Here is a 20,716-nt window from a genome sequence, read left to right on the forward strand (position 1 = left end):
TGTTTGACCTTGTGATGCAGGGAATTTAGATTAGTTATTATCTTAAGCCTCATTTAGATTAAGAGATTCTAAATGAATGTTTTTGTTAAATCAATGGATTTTGGAAAATTCATCACCCTTTAGAATCCTTCATTTTTTAGGGTTTTAAAATCTCACTTGATAGGTGAGAGTTTGCCGAATCCATCAATTTTAATAAAATGAGGAATTTTGTTAATATTTGAATTTTTTGATATTATCATTGTAAAGAATTTAATATCTTAGTAATTATCCTTTACCTTAATTAAAAGAAATATATTTTTCGCTCTCTCTTTTTAAGCCTTTCACATTTATATCATCAGTATCTTCAACGCATATTAAAGAAAATTAAAGAAATAATTTTCCTGTGAGTTTCATTCTTTTAATTAATTATTTTCAATTTCTTATTTGTAAAAAGCTTTTTTATTATTTTAATTTTTCATAATAATTCTTTTTGTTATCTAGTTAAGAACACATTATTGGTAGCTTTTTGTTTTTCATGAAATATTAAATCAACAACGCTATTGCAAATAGCTCTTAAGCTTGTTATATATATATAGGTCCTTTTGTAAAGCAATGGGTCCAACAATATAGTATCTAAATTGGGAACAAACTCTGATTTATCTTACAATTTCCCCTATCAGCTTTCTTGTGCTATACACGTATGAGATTTATATATTATATAGTTAAGTATCTCTATAAAAATAATAATAATAATAATAATAAACAAACACAAAAAACGAGATTGTTATGTTATATATTTTAATATGAAATTATTTAATTATTGAAGTTATCATGAATGAAGATAATTAATAATATATTATATTAATTTAGAATTCTTTTTGTTTTCTTACCAAATCACAAAAAATTATTTATTATAATTAGACTTCTCTATCAAATATAATATAATTTGCATTTATTAGATGAAAGTTGAATTTTTGTTGGGTTTGGATATTGAGGGTAAAGTTGGAAATTATTTATCAAACTCATAGATTGTATTTATTTAACCAAACATAAGTGCATGAAAATTTGAATCAATAATCCATAGATTTTATATTTAAACTAAACAATGGAATTTATCAAATGCATGGATTGTACAAAAAATCCATAGATTTTAAAATCTCTCAATCCAAAAGAGACCTTAGTTTTAAATTATTTTACATTAGGATTTCTTATTTACATGTTTAAATTATTATTATCATTGTTATGATTTAGGGTAATTATTAGATTAGAATTTATCCTTAATATTCTTTTGTTATCTTTTTAGGATTTTATTTTTGGGGTGAGATTTTTCAACTTAAAATTCTAATTAAAATTTTTTATACAAATTTTCAGTTGTGGATTTAATATAATCCAATGATACATGAATTTCTAAGGTGGTAAACAAAATAACTATCTCTAAACTCTTTCTTAGATCTTTTAGATTACAAAATATCTACGGTTGAAAATTTGTGTCTCAATTTCAGTTAAATTTTCAAGTGAAAAAATCTCTTTCCTTTATATTTATTATGAAATCTAGCACTTGCTATAAATAAATAGGGTTTAACTTGCACGTTACAAGCAACCTAATCAATACACATTTTTTCTATTTTCCCTTCATGAAATATAATTGTCTACCACTGGCAATGGGTCTTGTAAGAAAGGTTTTGCGCCGTCTCGCATTTGTCTATCAAATTTTCTTAAACCAAACTTGACCCATTAGTTTATTGGGCCTAAACATAAACATTATCTTATCCTAAACACAGTATCAAAACTTCTATTTTGTCCTTACCTCTCTATCCAAAAGAAAAAAATTAGACTTGGTAAAACGAGTAATTACCTGTAGTTGGACCCGTACTCATTAAAATAATCATGTTACCCAAAGTCAACCCATTAAAAATGCCTTCTTCCTTTTTTTTTTTTTTTTTTNTACCCAAAAGGTTTTGAAACGACAAATAGGTACCTTCCGTCATGTTCTGTTACTGATTTCTGTTTATTAATAGTGAAAAGACTAAAATGCCCTTCAAAGTTTCAATTTTAGTTTTTTATAAATTTAAAAATTTCTAAAAAACCCCCTAAGTTTGCTAATTTAATTAAACACCCCCATATATAAAAAGTTTGTTAAATAACAAAAACACCCCTAGTGCCAGATTCCGGCCACCATCGTCGGAATCTGGCCGGAAAACTACATTACGACACAGACCCGTCGGGTCTGTGTCGTAACGTGCCGATCTGGCCTTTTCCGGTCAGATCCGCCACGGATCTGGCCGGAAAAGGCAAGATCTGGCCGTCGAAGCAACAGCCAGATCTGGCCTTTTTCGGCCATATCCGCCGAAAAGGGCCAGATCTACTGCCAGATCTGGCCGTCGACGCCGCAGATGGAGATCTGGCCTTTTCCGGCCAGATCAGCCACGGATCTGGCCGGAAAAGGCCAGATCGATGCGTTACGACACAGATCCGACGGGTCTGTGTCGTAACGCAACTTGCCGGCCAGATTCCGGCGGTGGTGGCCGGAATCTGGCACTGCAGGTGGCGGGGGTGTTCTTGTTATTTTATAAAATTTTTATACATTGGGGTATTTAGTTAAATTTGTAAACTTAGGGGGTTTTTTAGAAATTTTTAAATTTATAAAAAACTAAAATTCAAACTTTTAAGGGCATTTTAGTCTTTTCACTATTAATAAACAGTAATAAACAGAAACCACTAACAGAACATGACGGAAGGTATCTATTTGTCGTTTCAAAACCTTTTGGGTACCAACTTGTTGTTACGACAAACCTTGGGTACGTGTAAGTCGTTCTCCCTTTCAAAGAAATGTTATCCATGTTAACAGTGAAAATCCCCAGCATAATTAATATCCTCTCTCAAGTAATACTAAAAATACCCTCACATATTATATTAACCCACCATTTCTTAATGTGAATTTAAATGGGGAGAATGACAATTACACCCCTTGCAGCACCAAAATCTGACACTTTGCATTACACAACTACAAAAACTACCAAGGACACCCTCTATTGTTTGTTTTTTTATTTTTTGGTTCAAATTGATGAGAGACAAAGTTTGACGAATGCAATTAAAAATTTACCTACGATTTATTAATAATATAATTTATTATTAATTTTAAATATATTTTATTGTTAATTTTAAATCTATTATATTATTAATTTTAAATATATTTTATCATTAATTGTAAATCTATTTTAACATGAATTAATATAATATTGTTTCGTTATGTTAAACTAAATTCGGAAAAAAAAAAACCTTTTTTTTCTTGTAAAGGTGGGAGAAAACAAATAAATATATATGTATATATATAGAAGAGGTGGGAGAAAAACTTAACATAAGATAAAATCAGAAAAAAAAATATACTCCCTCCGTTTCCTTTTAATTGTTATTTTAAGACTTTTTAAAATTTTTAAAATTAAAGTCGTTTTGCCTTTGTCTTGTCTGCATCTTTTAAAATTGTTAAAACAAATAAATAAGACAAAATTGTTAAAAATGTTACTGCATTTAAATAAACAGGAAAGTTCCCACTTTTAAAGTCTTTCCCACTGCAAAATCAGGGAAAAAAGTGGTGGGAGAGAGAAATTTTTGTTTTTATTAAAATATGTGCCTACACCGAAAACGTCAATTAAAAGAAAACGGAGGGAGTAAAATTAAAAAAAGAAAGTGATCACAAACCGCGAACTTAGGATTCAAATTTTGAATATACTATATTTTATAGGAACTTTAAATGTATTAAATTTATATTTTTCAATATTATTAAATATAAATTTTAATATATCTATTATTAGTTTAAAAATGTTAAAATTAATATTAAATATAAAATAATTTCAAAGAAGTTGTCAATATATTAAATTTTATACCTTTATTCTTTTTTTCTTTTTTTTTTTTGTAAGTATTATAGTAGTATGTTAGTAAACATTTGCATAAAATGTTTTTGGCAAAGTGGTGTATTGATTTAATTTTATACTTAAAGGTTTCGGGTTCGAACCTTTTATTTATCAATTTATTCAAAAGGTAAGTTTAACTTGAATTGCCAATCCTGTCATTAGCCATATCCATTTTAACAGAAAAAACTAACGGTATAGGGTGTTCTTGGTAGTTTCTGAAGTTATGAGATGCAAAGTGTCAGTTTTTCGAGTTTCAAGGGGTGTAATTGTCATTCTCCCACTTAAATATGCAAAAAAGCTCACTAAGTGCTATGAAAATTCATAAATAAAAACTGCGTGAATCATGTTGGCACATTTCTGTCTTTCTTTCAATTCATGGCATATATCATAAGAAGCTATTTACATATGTTGATGCCAAAATTTGCTCAAAACTTGAATTAATTGTCTTGCCCTTTCGGACCACATTTTGCCCTTGGATTAGTGTCTCCAGAGTTATCTTTTATTGTAACACTATCCCATGCAAGAAATAAGAGAGTTCTTGCGAGATTGCAGGGTTAGAAAAGCGATGGGAGGCTAACATAGACTGCGGTTGGGTTTCAACTGGTGTAAAACTCTAATATGGCAAATGCTCCTAGAGGAGGGGTGAACATCAGAATAAAAATTTAATGCTGAATATTAAAAACCTCCAATTACCCAACAATAAGAAAAATAAATAACTTCAATGATAAGCAATAAATAAGCAAGTTAATGACAAATAATAAATGAGAGAGAGAAGAGAAATGCTCATAGAACTTATAGTAGTTCGGAGCTTTGATCACAAGCCTCCTACATCCACTTCTTCAAGGCAACCTCCTTGAAGTTCCACTAGAATCAGATTTTACCAATACAATAGTTTTCTCAGGATTTTGTCTCTACAATAGCTTTACATGATTTCACCCAAAGATATGAGATAAAGTGTTTTGTGAATGATCGCCTCTAAGCTAGGCTAATACACAATGGTTTCAATATTTCTCTCTAAAGATGTTAGTTTTGGTACAAATGAAGATTGATTTTGAGCTCCAGAGTTTGCAAGATTGAATGTTGGATAATGCACTATTCTCTCTATTGTTTTCTTGCAATAAATCACCCTTTTAAAGTCTCCACCAACTCTTAGTAAATTAAAGTTGTTGTCGAATTTAATACACTTATAAAAAGTTATAGAACCCAGAGGAACTGGCGTTCCAACATCGAGAACGGTTGGAACGCCAGTTCCTAACACCAATGTCACTTTACTTTGAAATCTAGTGTTTGGAATGGTCATTACCATATCGCGAATGGGCGTTCCTCCATCGCGAACGTGCCTTCCATTTTGGATCACTTAATGTCCATAAATTCCAGAGCCTTGAACGACATCCTGGAATGGCATCGTTCCTTTCTGGAACTGATTGAAGAATTCTGGGAACAGGTGTTCGTCGAGGTCGTTCTTGATTTACTTGAAGTTTACTTAACCTTGACTTGATCTTGGAAATTCTAAGTCTAAAGTCTTGACTTCAGTTGGGAATGGGCATTCCTCTCATGTAACAAACTTTCCTCTTCAAATCGCAAAAGTGTCAAGATTCCAGAGCTATGAATGAGATGATGGAACAATGTCGTTCATGTGGAACAGGCTAAAGGAATGGTCGTTCCTTCTTACATCTCAAATGAAGTTCAACTCGCGGTTGTGTGTTAACCTCTTTTGGATAAGTCTTGATATGTCTTGAACAGTTGTTCAGTTTGGTTGTTCCATTTCTGACTTGAGTTTGCTTGAATGGATTTTTGCTTCATCTTTGACAGAACTATGAAAGTGGATGAGGAACGATGTCATTCCTAATTAGAATGGCTTGATCAGAGATTATTTCCCATAAAAACTGAATGGAACAGGCGTTCCATCTACGCAGATGGTTGTTCCATTTGAAAAATTCACATTTTTGTTTTGGTTATGACTTATGTCCTACCATTGCACATTGTTAGTCCATTTATTACTCTTTTTTTTTTTTTTTTTAGGTTTGGCACATCAAAATGTATGAGGCTTACCAATTAGAATGCTCAGAATGCTCTAGTATGAGACTTTTCCTTGTGAATTGTTGAACATTATTCCATGCCACTAGCCTCTTTTTATAGTGAAGTAGAAAGAGTTTTAGGAGAATACTTCGCTTGGTGGATTAGGAGATTCGGTAGGATATGGAAATGTGGCATTTTAAGAGAACTTAGAATGTACTTCCTATTTGGAACAGATCCATTCTTCATTCACTTCCAAATCTGACTCAACTTCCTCAATCCTCTTAGATTCTTCGTTAAACCTTTCATTCTACTTATATTTAGGAGAATATCTATTGGAATGTTTGCTTAGGGTGCAAGTAGTATCCAATAGAGACATTGACATTTTAGCCCTTAGGAAATTCGTGCACTAAAAGGGCCTTCTATAGAGTCACGTAGTTGTCTCTATGAACCAATTTTGTTACTGGAATTCTCTAAGTCTCACAAGGTTCCAAAAGTCCAATGTTGCGACTCCTCTAGGTCTTTGTCCTCGTGCTGCAAATTTGAGTTGTAGGAATCTTGAATTTCAAATTTTCCAGTTTGGCACTTGAGTGGCTAAACATGTCGCTGATGGTTATGGTAACTAATGCGAATGGGAGAGTGCATTTAGCCACTTCTCCTTGCCATGTCACCCTGTCATCATTGTTGCTTGAACATGTGAGCTTTGTTATGTTGACACGTGGTGGGCTTTGCATGGTTGTTACACTCTAGTCGTACAAATGATTTGACGACTCAGGTGTACTCTGGCATTGTTGTATGAATATACCCTTTACCATTTTTCGCAATTTTGTATTTTTCATTCAATTTTTCTTGCTTATCAACAATTTTATGGTCTTGGTGAAGATTAATCCCAATCAAATCACTCACCCCACCCCCACCCCCACCCCCACCAAGCTAGTTTCTTGTTTTTGGCATTTGCTATTGTATTGTGTGATTTGTTCCTTTGTACTCTATAGCCTTGCATGTTGTAGCTCTAGGGTTTTTATTTTCTTGTGAACTGCATAGCGATTGTCTTGATGAATTTACTGAGTAGATCTTGTGTATTTGTTGTGCTTCCATTAATCTGTTTGGTTGATGATGACTTGATGCTTGACCAAAACTTGGATTAATTTTAAGATTTACTTGTCTGAGGCTGAGGACTCCCAAAATAGAATTGAGGCGTAGTCATATTGCTAAGATCATAGTGCTTGTACGTTTTCTAGTTTAGAAAGTGTTGGGCCCTTGTGTGTTTTGATGTGCCAAACCAAGCAAAATAATTGTATAAGGACTAACAAAACTCTAAGGCATGACATAAGTCATGACCAAAAATGAAAATGCAGGTTTTAATGGCAAAATTATGCTCTACAACACTCTTCGGTATTTTGAAGATATCTTTGGCTAAAGATCTCCAAATCACATTATTCTTATGGTGTTGTAAAGCTAACTCAATGATAAAAAATATGTATGAACATCAGTTCACCCAAATCGGCCATTATCAAGGATAAAATCAAGATACAAGCTTACAGTCTGGTAGAATCAATATTTAGAACCATTGTTCGGTATTTTAGAGATAACTCTAGCTACAAAGATCATAATGGCGTGATTCTGGTGGAGTTGGGAAGCTAATCCATAGGTCCAAAACTTTTATGTTCATAACTTTGCTCAGATAAGCCGGAATCAAGGAGGAAATCATGATACAAGTTGACGATCTGGCAGAATAAAGATCAAGAACATCTATTCAGTATTTCATGTATAACGTTTGCTGCCGTTATCATAATTACATGACTTTTGTGGAGTCGGAAAGATAATTCAAAGGACTAAAACTTTCATGTTTATCACTTTGCCCAAATCAGCTGGAATCATGATGGAACACTTGTTCCAAACGGAATGACATCATTCATGCTTTTGGAATTTTATGGATTGTGAAGAACTAAATGGTATGACCGTTCCATATGGTGGAATGACCGTGCACAATGGTGGACAACCATGTGCAATGGTGGAACGATCGTGCACAATGGTGGAATGACCATTCTGGACTCCATATTTCAAATTTTATGACCATTGGTGTTAGGAACGACCATGCGATATGGTGGAACGACCATTCTACTGTGTTCTGCAGTGCATTAAATGAAGCGTTGCTCGTTCTAAGGTATTACTATGGGTGTTCGAATTTAACCTAGTATTTTTATTAATCAAACTAGCTAGTGGCATATAGTCTAGTCCAACTACGAAAACCCATTAAGCATAAGACGATCTTAAAAACAGTAACCAAACTATACCCGGGCAAGGCTACAAATCAGTCATTCCATACACAATCTTGTCTCATACAATCAATTAACTAACATCAAGATTGATCAAGCCTAATATCAACTAAAGATTGAATTAAATGCAATGAATGAATCTAGATCATAATAGAATGTATCATATATTTAGATAATAACAATAAAAGACAAGCCTTCAATTAGATTACATCAAATCCCTAGAAAACAAACTATAACATAAAGGAAAAGAAACGAATACAATTGGAACCATAATCTGAAGAACAAATGAGTAGGAGAGGAAGAGAACCTCCTCTCCTCTCCAAGCTCCTCCTTTCCAAAACCCCCAAGAGTAGTTCAATCCCCAAATGTTTAGTATTTCTAAAATGTTCATATCTATAAAAAATGAAATATACTGCCCTTTATATAGTTTTTACAATGAGTGGCAGTTTAGTAAATACTGGTAACTTAAATTAGGGTTGGAAATGAACTATTTTTGCATTCTGGGCGACTTGCGCCGCGGCGCGCTTCCAGGCGATTTCTTCTTTGACAAAACCTGTACCAGTAAATATTTTTATTATTATATAGAATTTATTTGATTTACCTTTCATATTTGCTGTTTTAAGTCAATGACAAATGATCTAGAACTTATTATAAATATATATTAAGAACTATTTAAATGTGTTAGTCATATTATAAATATATATTAAGAACTATTTAAATGTGTTAGTCATATTATGGGAGACACGGTTTTTAATTATGAGTTCAAAATAATGTTCACAACCTTAAATAGAGTTGGACCCTTTATTTACTCAAGGCTATTGCATTTTTGCCTCAATAGGGAATGACGAGATTTTATCATAGGCTTTCTGTTGCTCTTTATAGACATCACTATAATCATCAGAGGTCACACTCTCACTATCCTCTTGATTAACAGTAAAACTAGGAAATTCTCACTCACATTAGGTTCATCTTCCTCACTTTCATTTTCTTCTCATCACTCTCACTTAGGGTAGCATCCATTGCTTTACCCTTTTTCTTCATAGTGGTGGCATAGTACTCAGATTGGATGTGGCCATAACTCTCACACTCAAAACACTTAATGCCTTTGTTTTTCTTTTCATGTTCTTTTGAAAACTTTTTCGAGAAAGCACCAAGATTAGATTGGTTAGAAAAGTTTTTGACTAGGGTTTTTAGCCTTTTCTAGTCACATTTGGTTTTCTCATATTCTTTTCCAAAAATTTGGCAAAGTTTTTTGTGAGTAAGGCACAATTATTATCATCCACATCACTTTCATCAACATTTTCAAAGGGATTAGAATTTACCTCATGCTACAAAGCAAGACCTTTACCAGACTTCTTGTCCCATCTTTTCATATTGAATTTGAAAGTTTGCAATGATCCAATCAATTCATCCAATTACATGGCATCCAAGTCCCGACATTCTTCGATTGAGGCCACCTTTGACATAAATCTCCTGGGTAGTGAGCATAAGATTTTCTTGACAAGCTCAACATTAGTATAGACTTTACCCAAAACATAACACTCATTAGACACATCACATATCCTGCCATGAAAACTAGTGATTGTTTCATCTTTATGCATGGTCAGATTTTCATAGTTAGTAACCAATCTCCTAAGCCTAGTCTTTTTAACAGTGTCTGTTCTTTCATTTTTTTTACTTGGAGTTTATCCCAAACATCTTTTGCAATTTCATAGTTAGCAATGATTTTCATTTGATTTATACTAACAGCATTAAAGATGGCATGAATGACTTTTGAATTAAAGTTAGCAGGATCAACTCAGTCTTGTTCAACTCTTCTTTATATTTTGGTTTGGTCACCTCTTCTTCAACAACTTCGGGTGTTTTCCAACTAACCACATATGATATCCTCACCTTTCATCTGTAGACTTTAAGAAGGCACACATCCCAGGTTTCCAAAAAGCGTGGTTTGGTCCCTCTAACATGGGTGGTCTATTTGTAAACCCTTCTTCACTAAAGAAGTTCATGATAAACACACAACAGATGTTGACACAACTAAAACAAATGTAATGACACACAGACACGCAAGGCAGATGTGGAAACACACAACACAAATGCGGTCACAAACGTTGTAACGAGATACAAGCACACAAATCATATGTGAAGACACACAACACAAATGTGGTCACAAACGCTGTAGCGAGACAAACTGCTCAAAATTGCACAAAAATACACAAAAAGTAACAGACCTAAAATCAAGACTCAAGCACAAACAACAAGCAAGGATCTACTGAAATGACTCTTCAAACTACACTTTGATGCCAAATGATTTTTTTATGACTTAACCAAGTTCATTGAACTTATGTGGAATATATTAGTCTTGTTCATTTATGCTTGTAGGTTTGTCCATTCATCATCAACACATTTGTTAAACATCCATGACATAAGGTAAAGCACACAAATGGTTTTTACATGGTTCAGCCAACTGCCTACATCCATGAGACCACGTTTAGATGAAGCAAATCCTTTATAGCAAACATTCAAGGTTCAATACAAAGTTATAGTTAAGCAAAAAAATGTAAAACACTCCTTGTTTACAAAAAGTTCTAACTCCACCCTTCGGATGATCCACCATCTTGCCATAACTTGCTTGAATCCAAGACACCCCTTGGATAGCTCGAGCTCCACTCGAGCTTCAACACCGAAGATGCACTTCAGCTTAATAGCTTGAAATCACATCAAGCTTTTCATCAATGGAACCATGTTCCAACAACAGTCAAACAACATATGGTTAACAAGGTATTTTAAGCTTAGCAAAACATATGGAACCTAATCAAATATGAAATAAACCTCAAAGGATTTTTAGAGAACAATATAAGGAATATTTAGGCTCAAACATAAATGCAAGGTTGATGAAGAATATAAAGAAAACTTGCTCAAAATATCTAAGATATTCTGTATATGGAGCACTTACACTGTTACACATATCTCAAACCTGGAGAAATATCCTAACAACAAATGGCAACATGGCATTTGTATTAAAGTCTGACTGGACGATTGTTTGCACACTAGGCTCTGATATGCCCACATGTTTTACAACAAAAACATACTAACTAAGTGTGTGTCCATCAACACAGAGAGTCATGACAATTGAAAGCTACAAAAACGATTGTGCTTGAACAAAATGATGTGCAGACATCTGAACTAAGTGTGCTCGCACAAATTCATAAGTTAACAAAAATATTTACAAATCCATAGAAATGAATTCATAACTCTTAAGTGAAATAAAAATATCGCCTTGAGGATTTTTCAAGGACTTGGATAATAATCTTGGTGTTGATAATCTTTTAGAATTAAGTATTATTAGGAAATTATAGCAAAATGAAATTAGAGTTGCAAAAATAATGAAAGCACAAAATTTGATCCATTTACCTCGTATTGAGCTTTGGATTTTGTATTAGGAGTTAATTAGGCTTGTTTAATCTAACAACCAAACACCACACAAATCACAATCAAATTAGAAACTGTTGAAGATATACTTAGATTTTCAAGCAAATTATAGAATAGCTGGATAAAATCAGATCCAGTGCGAATGGATACTCATATGAAGCTTTCATAATCGGTTTTATCTATTCAGGAAATAAATTAATTTCCTTCATAGAAATAGATTAAAATTTTTATAATTCTTATTCATACTTTAAGCAAATTTTCTAAAAAAGTTTCAATAAGATCACGGTGAATTAGTCTTTATGCAAAGTAGAGTATCAAAATTGTCCAGAGAGAAAAAGAAATAAAAGGTAGGTCCAATAATTTTATTTAGAAATAAATTAATAATAATAAAAGATTTTAAAAAGTGGAACTTCTTTTAACTTGATAACACGACAATACAACCATGAAAATTTTAAATCCAGACCACCAACAAGAACCACGTTCTCCACTCCTCTAAGCCAATTATCAAATAGTTCATTTGATTTGAAATTGATGTTATTGTCAATCGTTGAGAGCTTCACATGTTAAATGTAAGTTAGTCTCTTTTCACTGGCAAATGGCAATTATCAATAGCCCTTATAAAAGTGTGATTAAACTTGTTATTAATTTCAAAGAGAAAGATAAAAGACACATCAAAGAACACTTCATTTATTTCCAATAAGAACATCAAATCATTTCTGTGATAAATGGTCAGATACATGAAGATGTTAAGATCAATGTGACATAGCATATAGGGGATAACAACACTGTCCAAATCTATAAAATATGAAGCAGCAAATGACAATGAACTCTCTACTAATCAATCATCTCAACATTATTATTTACTCCACTACCAAATATAAGTAATTGGTAGTACTAATAAAGCAACATGGAAGCACAGAATAAGAGTAAGCTGGTAACTCCAGTCCATGCCACCCTCTCTCCATCACCGCTGTCACCTCCGGGTACCGTACCTGTAACTTTTATATTGTTATTGCCATCAATTTTCAATTAAGGGCAAACATATGTAAATACACAGAGGCATCTAATAAATATTATGTATGATATATCAGTGTAAAACAAACGGACTGAAGGAAACTTTGAATTACTTGAGTAATAAAAGCATCTATCAGTATTCAGTTATACTATGTTTGACTGTCTGACAATAGAAATTAATTTTAAAAACAATGTGAATGCTTCTCTTTTTCCTTCTCCGTTTTCTATGATTTCACATTGTTGTGAGTTGTGACATGATTTCTTTTCTTTTTTACTTTGTTTCTTCACCAAGAATTGATGACAAATGCAGAACTGTAAACTAGTATTATACTAGGTCAAATTTGGAGGCACCGAAAGCATCCATAAGCTGGCAATGGGCCTAACCATATTCATCACCTACTCCACTTCCACATAAAAGACAATTAGATAAATAGTAGTTGAATCGGCCTCCATTTTCATTGTGATTTTTCAACCGCTGATATAAAAAATATTTTATTCTTTGATTTGTTATTATGAGTAATACTTCTCTTTTTTCCCTTCTTTCAAGAGGTGGAATTAAATCTTTATACGACTCTTTTTATACCTCCTTGTAACGCTGTTATTACTCTTATTATATTGGGCTAGCTAGACCATTACTGGTCTACATTTGCCGGCCGACTTGACCTTGACTTTAACTTTTAGTTATCACGTGGTCAGACATAACAACAAATTTGTAGCAGATCTAAACCTGATGACTGTGATCATGATTTTCGCTTTACCGAACCAAAAAGAAAGTGAAAAATAACACCATTTAATGGAATTAAAACGGAAATTGTGTAATTAAAATGGAATTAAAACCTGGCCCCGATGTGGGTGAGGCAGCTGAGCCTGTGTCGAAGGCAAAAACACAAAGAAAAAAGAAATAGTCAATAAAATTGACTAAAATAGTGAGAAAAGCATTAAATTGAGCATAAATCATGAAATTGAAGAAATTTGTAAAAGATGAAAGATTGAGATAAGGTAATGGTTACATACTTTTGCAGGCGTTGATATCAGTGGGGACGTTGCATTCGTTAGTGAGCTTGAGAGCTTGATCAAAGGTGACGTTGAAAGTCTGCAACAAGCCAGGGGTGGTGTAGAGAGTGCAGAGGCATTTAAGCTCATTTTGTACTGCATTTCTTATGTTGCTACAGCAATCGTTGTCTGGTTTGGTGGTGGTGTTGATAAATTTGTAGCAGGCTACCAGCTTTGATGCACATGATTGATCTTGTGCCTCTGCTGAGCCAATTAGAACAACAGCAAGAACCGCTATGGTGATGAAGATGGACCTGCTGAGAACAGCCATAGCAATAATTTCTCTCTCTGGTTTTTTGTCTCTTTACTGGGAGGGGAAATCATAAGGTGGAGGTGGTTGTGTAGTTTCGTAGACCACTAGCTTTTAATACCCAACTTTGGCGGTCAGGACTCTCAACTCGGTTTCATTTACAAGAAACCTGCTTTTGAATAAAAGACGCGTTCCCATGTGCGTCTACACCACGCTCCCATTAAATTAAAGATATAATTATTTATTAAATACTCTATAATAACATAAAAAATCCTTTCAAAATTATCTAATAACCTTTTTATAAATTTATAAAAAATATCTGATACAAATTTTTAATAATTCTAAATGAAGTGATTGCGTTTGATCCTAAACGATTTCATAAAGAGAAAAATGAAAAAAACTTTTTTTTTTAAATTATAAGATTTTGTTGATTTTTTTTTTCAATATGAGAGCTCAATTTTATTTTGAGATAACACATTTATTGGTTCTATTCTATTGGAATTTTTTTTTTTTAATTTCATAAGAAAAAATTTTATTTGATTATTTATAACTTTAAAACATTTGTGTTTATTAATTTGCTAGTTCTTTTTATTTTACCTCAAATGAGGGATAAATATGGTATTTATGTTGGATAGGAAGTCAAAAGACAGATTGCACGTGACTGTGCCTAATAGTAGGGGGTTGTGAGCTATCCAAAACTATAGGGGGTCTACAAATTACGGTATGACCTTAAGGGCTTTAGAAATTTTCTCATTTTAACGCGCCGCACATATATATATGTACATAGTTGGCTATGCAGCTCAACTGCCGGACGGCTGGATTTAATTATTTGTTATAACGTAGGCCGTAGCCACTGGCTTCTTAGTTAATACAAGTTATTTGAAATTGAAAGCATAATGCATTAAAATAATCTTATTACAGGTCAGGTTGGTAATTAGAAGTTAATTTCTTATCTACCTGATACACCTTAAACAAAGTACTACCCTAGATAAGGATTTTGTTCCATTATTTCAAACTAAGAGAGCAGGTCCTACGTTTGATACTATCCCTAAATTAAGAAATTTGATATAATAATAATTAAATTAAATTATTATAAAATTATAGATATAGAATATTTCATATAGAATATTTTTATAATGATACTCTATATAGTAATAATTTTCATGTAGTCATAAAAAGTTATAGTCCCAACTTAGACTAGTTATACGTAAGAATAAGCTCCACATTATAATAAGTTATAATTTTTTTAGATCCTATCTTAAGGAACTTGTCACCACATAGTAATAATTATCTTTATATTGCAAAAAATATATACTATGTTACTTAAATTGGTTGAAGATTGCATAAGTTGTGTTATAATACAATGTATTTATAGAATTTACGTCGAGACAGTGGCAGATCTAGGATTTTTGCCAATGGGGGGCCTCCATGGCTCTGCCATTGTTTGCCAAACAACTAGTGAAAATTTAAAAAAAATCACCAAACCTTAAGCAAATGAAATAAAACAATATTAAGAACATGACAAGAAAGAATGCAATAACACAATACTTTCCTACTTGAATAAATCTATAAAAAGTAAATTTTAGAGTAGGTGCCCTAAAGCCAATCAATTATTATAAAATTGACTATTTGTAATAATGTTTATTTATTAATAAGAGGCATATTCTTCTATATCGCGTAAATTAGAGTTATATGTAATGATATATGTCCTTAGGATGGTAGAACCGTGATGAGGATATCAACTATTTTAAATCTTGATAGTGAGAACCTTATGATCACATATGGTGGCCATTCTAGAAATGTCCATAGCCCTAATATTATTATGACCAAGGATACAGATAATACGGTAATGCTATCATAGTGTTGAACAATACTGTCGAAAGACAGTGACTGATTTCACTTGTCAAGGTTGTTTGCCGACAACCTGGTATAACATGCTTGCTGTAGGCAAGTTTACTAGACAGACCCATGATGCGTGCAAATGCAACACCTAATTTTACCTCACTAAATTCTAATGCAAAGTCGTGTAGTAGCAAAGAACAAATAAGGGTCTTTCTCACAGGGGATTTGTGAACTCAATTAATTATCTACTTCAAACGGGGTTTGTCATGAATTATAAAAACTCAACAAAAACCATCAAGCTAAAATTAAACAAAGTAAAACAAGGAAACAATCACAAAAAAGATAAATAAGAGAAACTAGATTGAAGGTTTATTCACCACCACTAGACATGAATTACATATAATAAAAGCACTCTTTAACTTCCTACCCTCTTGATCACATCAGCTCATAAAATACCAAACGTTGATAAGTCTCATCTCTCCTTACTGAGTCGTTGGCTTAGACACGGTCATAACCCAATTCCCTATTTATTAAATAACCTAGGATACGATCTCTAGATTCAAAGTAATAAAAGCATTAAGTTGCGAGAGACCTACTGAATCAAGGCTAAACTCATATGGTCGGTTTAGTTATCTTGAGTGATTAACCCCCATGTACGCAGGCATACACTTTACCACTAGTTATTTAGGTTAATAAAGTGATTTTGTACTAAACAACCTAAATTGGCATTAATAAATTAATCCTAACTATTTAATTGCGCACTTAAACAATTAAGACAATCTATCTAAACCCTATTCACAAAGAAACAATCACATAACCAAGAGGGATCAAAAGATAAATAGATGCAAATTTTATTAATCACAAGATATGTCTAGGGCTTTGAAATCACCCTCGATCACAAAAGAATTAGTTACTCATGGAGAAGAAGAAAAACATAATCATATTAATGAATAACAAAATAATACCAAGAGATAAGAAAAGCTAAGGAAATCTTGGGTAGAACAATGGAGTTGATGATGATCTTCCCCAATTCTTTAGTCCAAGCCTCTTTCAATCTCTCTTAATCTCTACATTATTGTGTATTTTTGTTCTCTACAAAGATCCCTAAAAGAAAATTCCCCCAAAATAATGCTAAAAGACTTCTATTTATATCCCACAAGGGTTAGGGTTTTGTTTCCCTTAATTCTAGTTAGTTTAGGACTCTTAAACCCTATTTTCCTAGTAAAAAATGGAAGAAAATTTTCCAACTATTGTGACTGTGCCCCGGCACTGTGCTGCAGCATGGTTGGTTCTGGTCTTGTTGTATTGCAGCACAGTGCTGTGGCATGGTCCAACTTCTCTTGTAACATTGCATCATTCTTTAGCACTCCAGAGATAGTGATATTTGAGCATGATAACGATGGAATCTGGCAATGTGGTGAACATATGAAATTTAGCCCTTTGAATCAGATTTCTAATGGTTCAAGAATCATCACCATACAATAACTACAGCTCAAGTTATTTTTGAAATACTGACACATGCTCAAACTAGAGCGTAATCTAGAATTTCCTCTTTACTTCAAAGCTTCATAACTTCTTCAATTTAACTCCGATTCTCGATCCGTTTGTTTCCAATCATCAAAAATTCTCTTGCCAACATCATCTCTCATCCGAATATTATTTTTAAGCTTTATTCCCTGAAAACACAACAAAAATACCCGTGATCCTGAAAAGTGCATTTATGAAACAATTAAGTTAATTCATGCAAATCAATCCTAATTTCCCACAAATGATACCTATAAACCACTAAGTATAAGTGTATTTTCAAGCACTTATCAACCTACCAGAGGATTCCATATATGGATGGTAACCTTAGTGTTTATGGAATAAATCCTCTAACAAATTGTGGTGCATGTGATCCTTAGACTTGAGATCACCGGAGTGTCTTGTGCACCGATTGGTATAGTATGACACTAGCTCAATGTAGTTCTATTCAAAGCTATCAATATGATAATGATTGGCTGCATCGAGGACTGTATCAAGACTATGGTGGATCGACAAAGGATTCATCACTCCCGGGTATGGGAGAAGTTATCTCACTACGTAATTTAGTAAATGGCAATGACACAAAATCTGTGGCCACAGTGGGATTGAGTTGTTGTTCAATCCAATTTATTATCCCAGTCATTAGTCTAGTAACTAAATACAAAAATATTAAGGATATATGAGGTTGACACTATCTCTGTACCCCAGCCTTGATGAGATAATGTATGATAAATGGATTTGATTGCACGGTAACCATATCGTTGATAGGTAGCTATTTTGCTGAATCCGAATCTATCGGGTGGCCATGATGCCTTGCTAGGGACTAATTTTGGTTTGTGTATAGTGAGAAGATTAATTGGTATTAATCGCGATACTACTCACTGTCGATATGATAAAGAGCATACGTGTCACACACTCAAAAGATAATTTAAGAATTAGTTTGTGAAATGGGTATTTTCGTCTTTTGGGACGAAAAGGTATTTTGGTAATCTCACAGTGCAATTAAATTTGCTGAGGTTATTGCCTGTATTTAATTTTAATATTAAAATTAAAATTAATGAAATTATATTTAAATATGTGTTCACATATATTTAAATGAATTATTATTAATTAAATGTTAATATATGTATTTTTATATATATTAATTGATTTTAATTATAATAATAATTATATAAAATTAAAATACTAAAAAGGGGTGTTTGGTTGCAAGGATGGATTAACTTGAGAACCCATGGCTATTCTCAATGGGATTCGGGTTTTAATTAAGTGACACTATATAAGTGAAACTTAATTAAAATAAATCAATAGAATTATTCACTCATTGAATAAAACAAAAACCCTAGCCACCCTCACTCTCTCTCACGTTCTTCTTCATTGAGTGGAGAAGAAAATTTCCTTTTGATTCTTGAAGCCATCGAGTGGATCTAGCAAATCCCTTTTTGGTTCTCTGGATTGTCTTCGTGTGGATCAATGTTCATGTGATTCTACATTGAATCAGAAGCGAAATCAAATCAGAGACTATTGAAGGAGCCTCCAAACGTATGTAAGTGAATCTAAATCCTTGTATGGATTTGCCATTAATTTTGTTTTTTATATAGATATGTTTAGTAACATGAAAATATTGTAATCAATACCCGAATCTTGGCATAATAGTAATTGATTTTCGATTTATTCTTTAATTTTTCCGCTGCCTACTGGAGATCAATTACTAACAATGGTATCAAAGCCTCGGGTAAGTGATCATAGTATTTTATTTGATGTTTGATAACGTTAAATTTGGTTGATAACATTTTATTGTATAAACTATTTTTTTTTTTTTATTCTGTAAAATTCAGTGTTTAATTGCTTGATTTGATTGATCAATTGATTAATAATGTGTTGATTGAATGTTTTTTGGTTGGTTGATATCCTGATCGTATGCTGATGCATTCAATTCGATTTGGAATCGCAAAAAATTGCAAAACGTGAACTATACATTCACAGATCTATAGCATTTGCCGCGGCGAAATAAAGCTTCGCTGAACGACCACGAGATCATGGCTTTTTGCCACTGCGAAATAACACTTTGCCATAGCAAGATACATTCTGGAATCCTAGAGTTATCTGGTGGTTGAATCTCATTGCAGTGAAATAAAGCTTTACCGTGGCGACCATGTGGTAATTTAAGTTAGCCGCCACAAAGAATTTTCTTTACCGTGGCAAGATAGCTACTGGACCAGTTTGTGTTTTTCACGTAGGAACTGAACTGTAGTTTTTCAAAACCTTTAAAGCAATAAATATTCTACACATTTAAGGGGTGATTTAATAATTTCACCCACCCAATTCAAAATTGATTGCTTTGAATATATGCAATGTTCTTGTTTGATAATTGCATGGTGCACGAATACACGAGCCTTAGACATATGGTTTTTATATAATTCTAGGTTTGTTTGTTAATTTCTAAATTAATAGAACCTGCGTGCCCTACCTCCCTCTAAGTTCTTTATGTACTTCTTCTTCTCATCTTACTCCCCTCGTATGTAACGCGAGGTTTCTATTTTATTGATGTAAATTAGAATAGGATTTTATTTTGTAAAATCTTTGTAATGATCGTGATAAAGAAACGGAGGAGCAACGAAAAGGAATAACTTGAAGACCCAAGTTTTACTTTTAAACCCTAGGTTGACCTATCGATTCCTCTAGGCTCGAGGAAATCAGTTTTGGTGGGCCATGTACCAGCATGTTTAATTTTTGCTTAGAATGCATACTAAGGTTGAATGTTTAATAACATGCCGCTCAATGTCATTCTAACAAAGATGATAAATTAGTGAGACGTAAAATAAAAACCCTCAAATAAAAGATATTAAGTCAGTAATTAAAACGCCTTCCATCACCATGACTTTAATCAAACCACTATTCGTTGGAACCTTGTTCGCCAAAGCGAAGGGTACACTTCTACCAGTGGGAGGTTAAAGCTCATTGGAGTTTTCCTTAATGGTGATGGGTCGACTTAAATGATATGTTTTGCTTGTTCGCCAAAGCGAAGGTTGATAAAAATATCATAGGCATAGTAGAGAAGTACACTTATTGTGTGTACGTGGTAACATGTAGTGTCCACTGTACTGATACTGAGAATCACACTTGAGGACAATGGCTTTGTTCATTGTATTGTGTGATTTGCTTGTTGGCTTACTTTGCATTTGAGGTTGGTAGTGGGAGCTATCAACTAGTGTGGATTAAGTTTATTGGCCTACCTAATCAATCTCTTTTGGCTTGTTTGCTAAAGCGAAGGCTTGAAATGGGCTAGATGAGATCTCAGTCCGTTAGCTTTTCTGAGTTAATAGTGAGGGCTATTGGCTTGAGGAAAATAGTGGGAGCGTTTTTAATAAAAGACCTTATTAAATAATAATAAACATTATAATGACTTTTACTTTTTTGCA

The 20,716-nt window shown here is 33.0% G+C and overlaps 1 protein-coding gene across 1 annotated transcript; it reads right to left on the bottom strand.

Annotated features, from left to right (window-relative positions):
• Positions 1-12,508: 12,508 nt before the first annotated feature.
• On the bottom strand, positions 12,509-14,040 carry LOC116109927 (protein YLS3-like). The gene is made up of 3 exons (XM_031396165.1): positions 13,643-14,040; positions 13,466-13,495; positions 12,509-12,606 (listed from the first exon to the last, which is right to left on the bottom strand). Exons 1-3 carry the CDS (start codon positions 13,950-13,952, stop codon positions 12,509-12,511), a joined length of 438 nt encoding a protein of 145 aa, XP_031252025.1. The 5' UTR covers positions 13,953-14,040.
• Positions 14,041-20,716: the final 6,676 nt, after the last annotated feature.

The sequence above is a fragment of the Pistacia vera genome, unplaced genomic scaffold (genome assembly GCF_008641045.1).
Source record: "Pistacia vera cultivar Batoury unplaced genomic scaffold, PisVer_v2 Contig591, whole genome shotgun sequence".
NCBI lineage: Eukaryota > Viridiplantae > Streptophyta > Magnoliopsida > Sapindales > Anacardiaceae > Pistacia > Pistacia vera.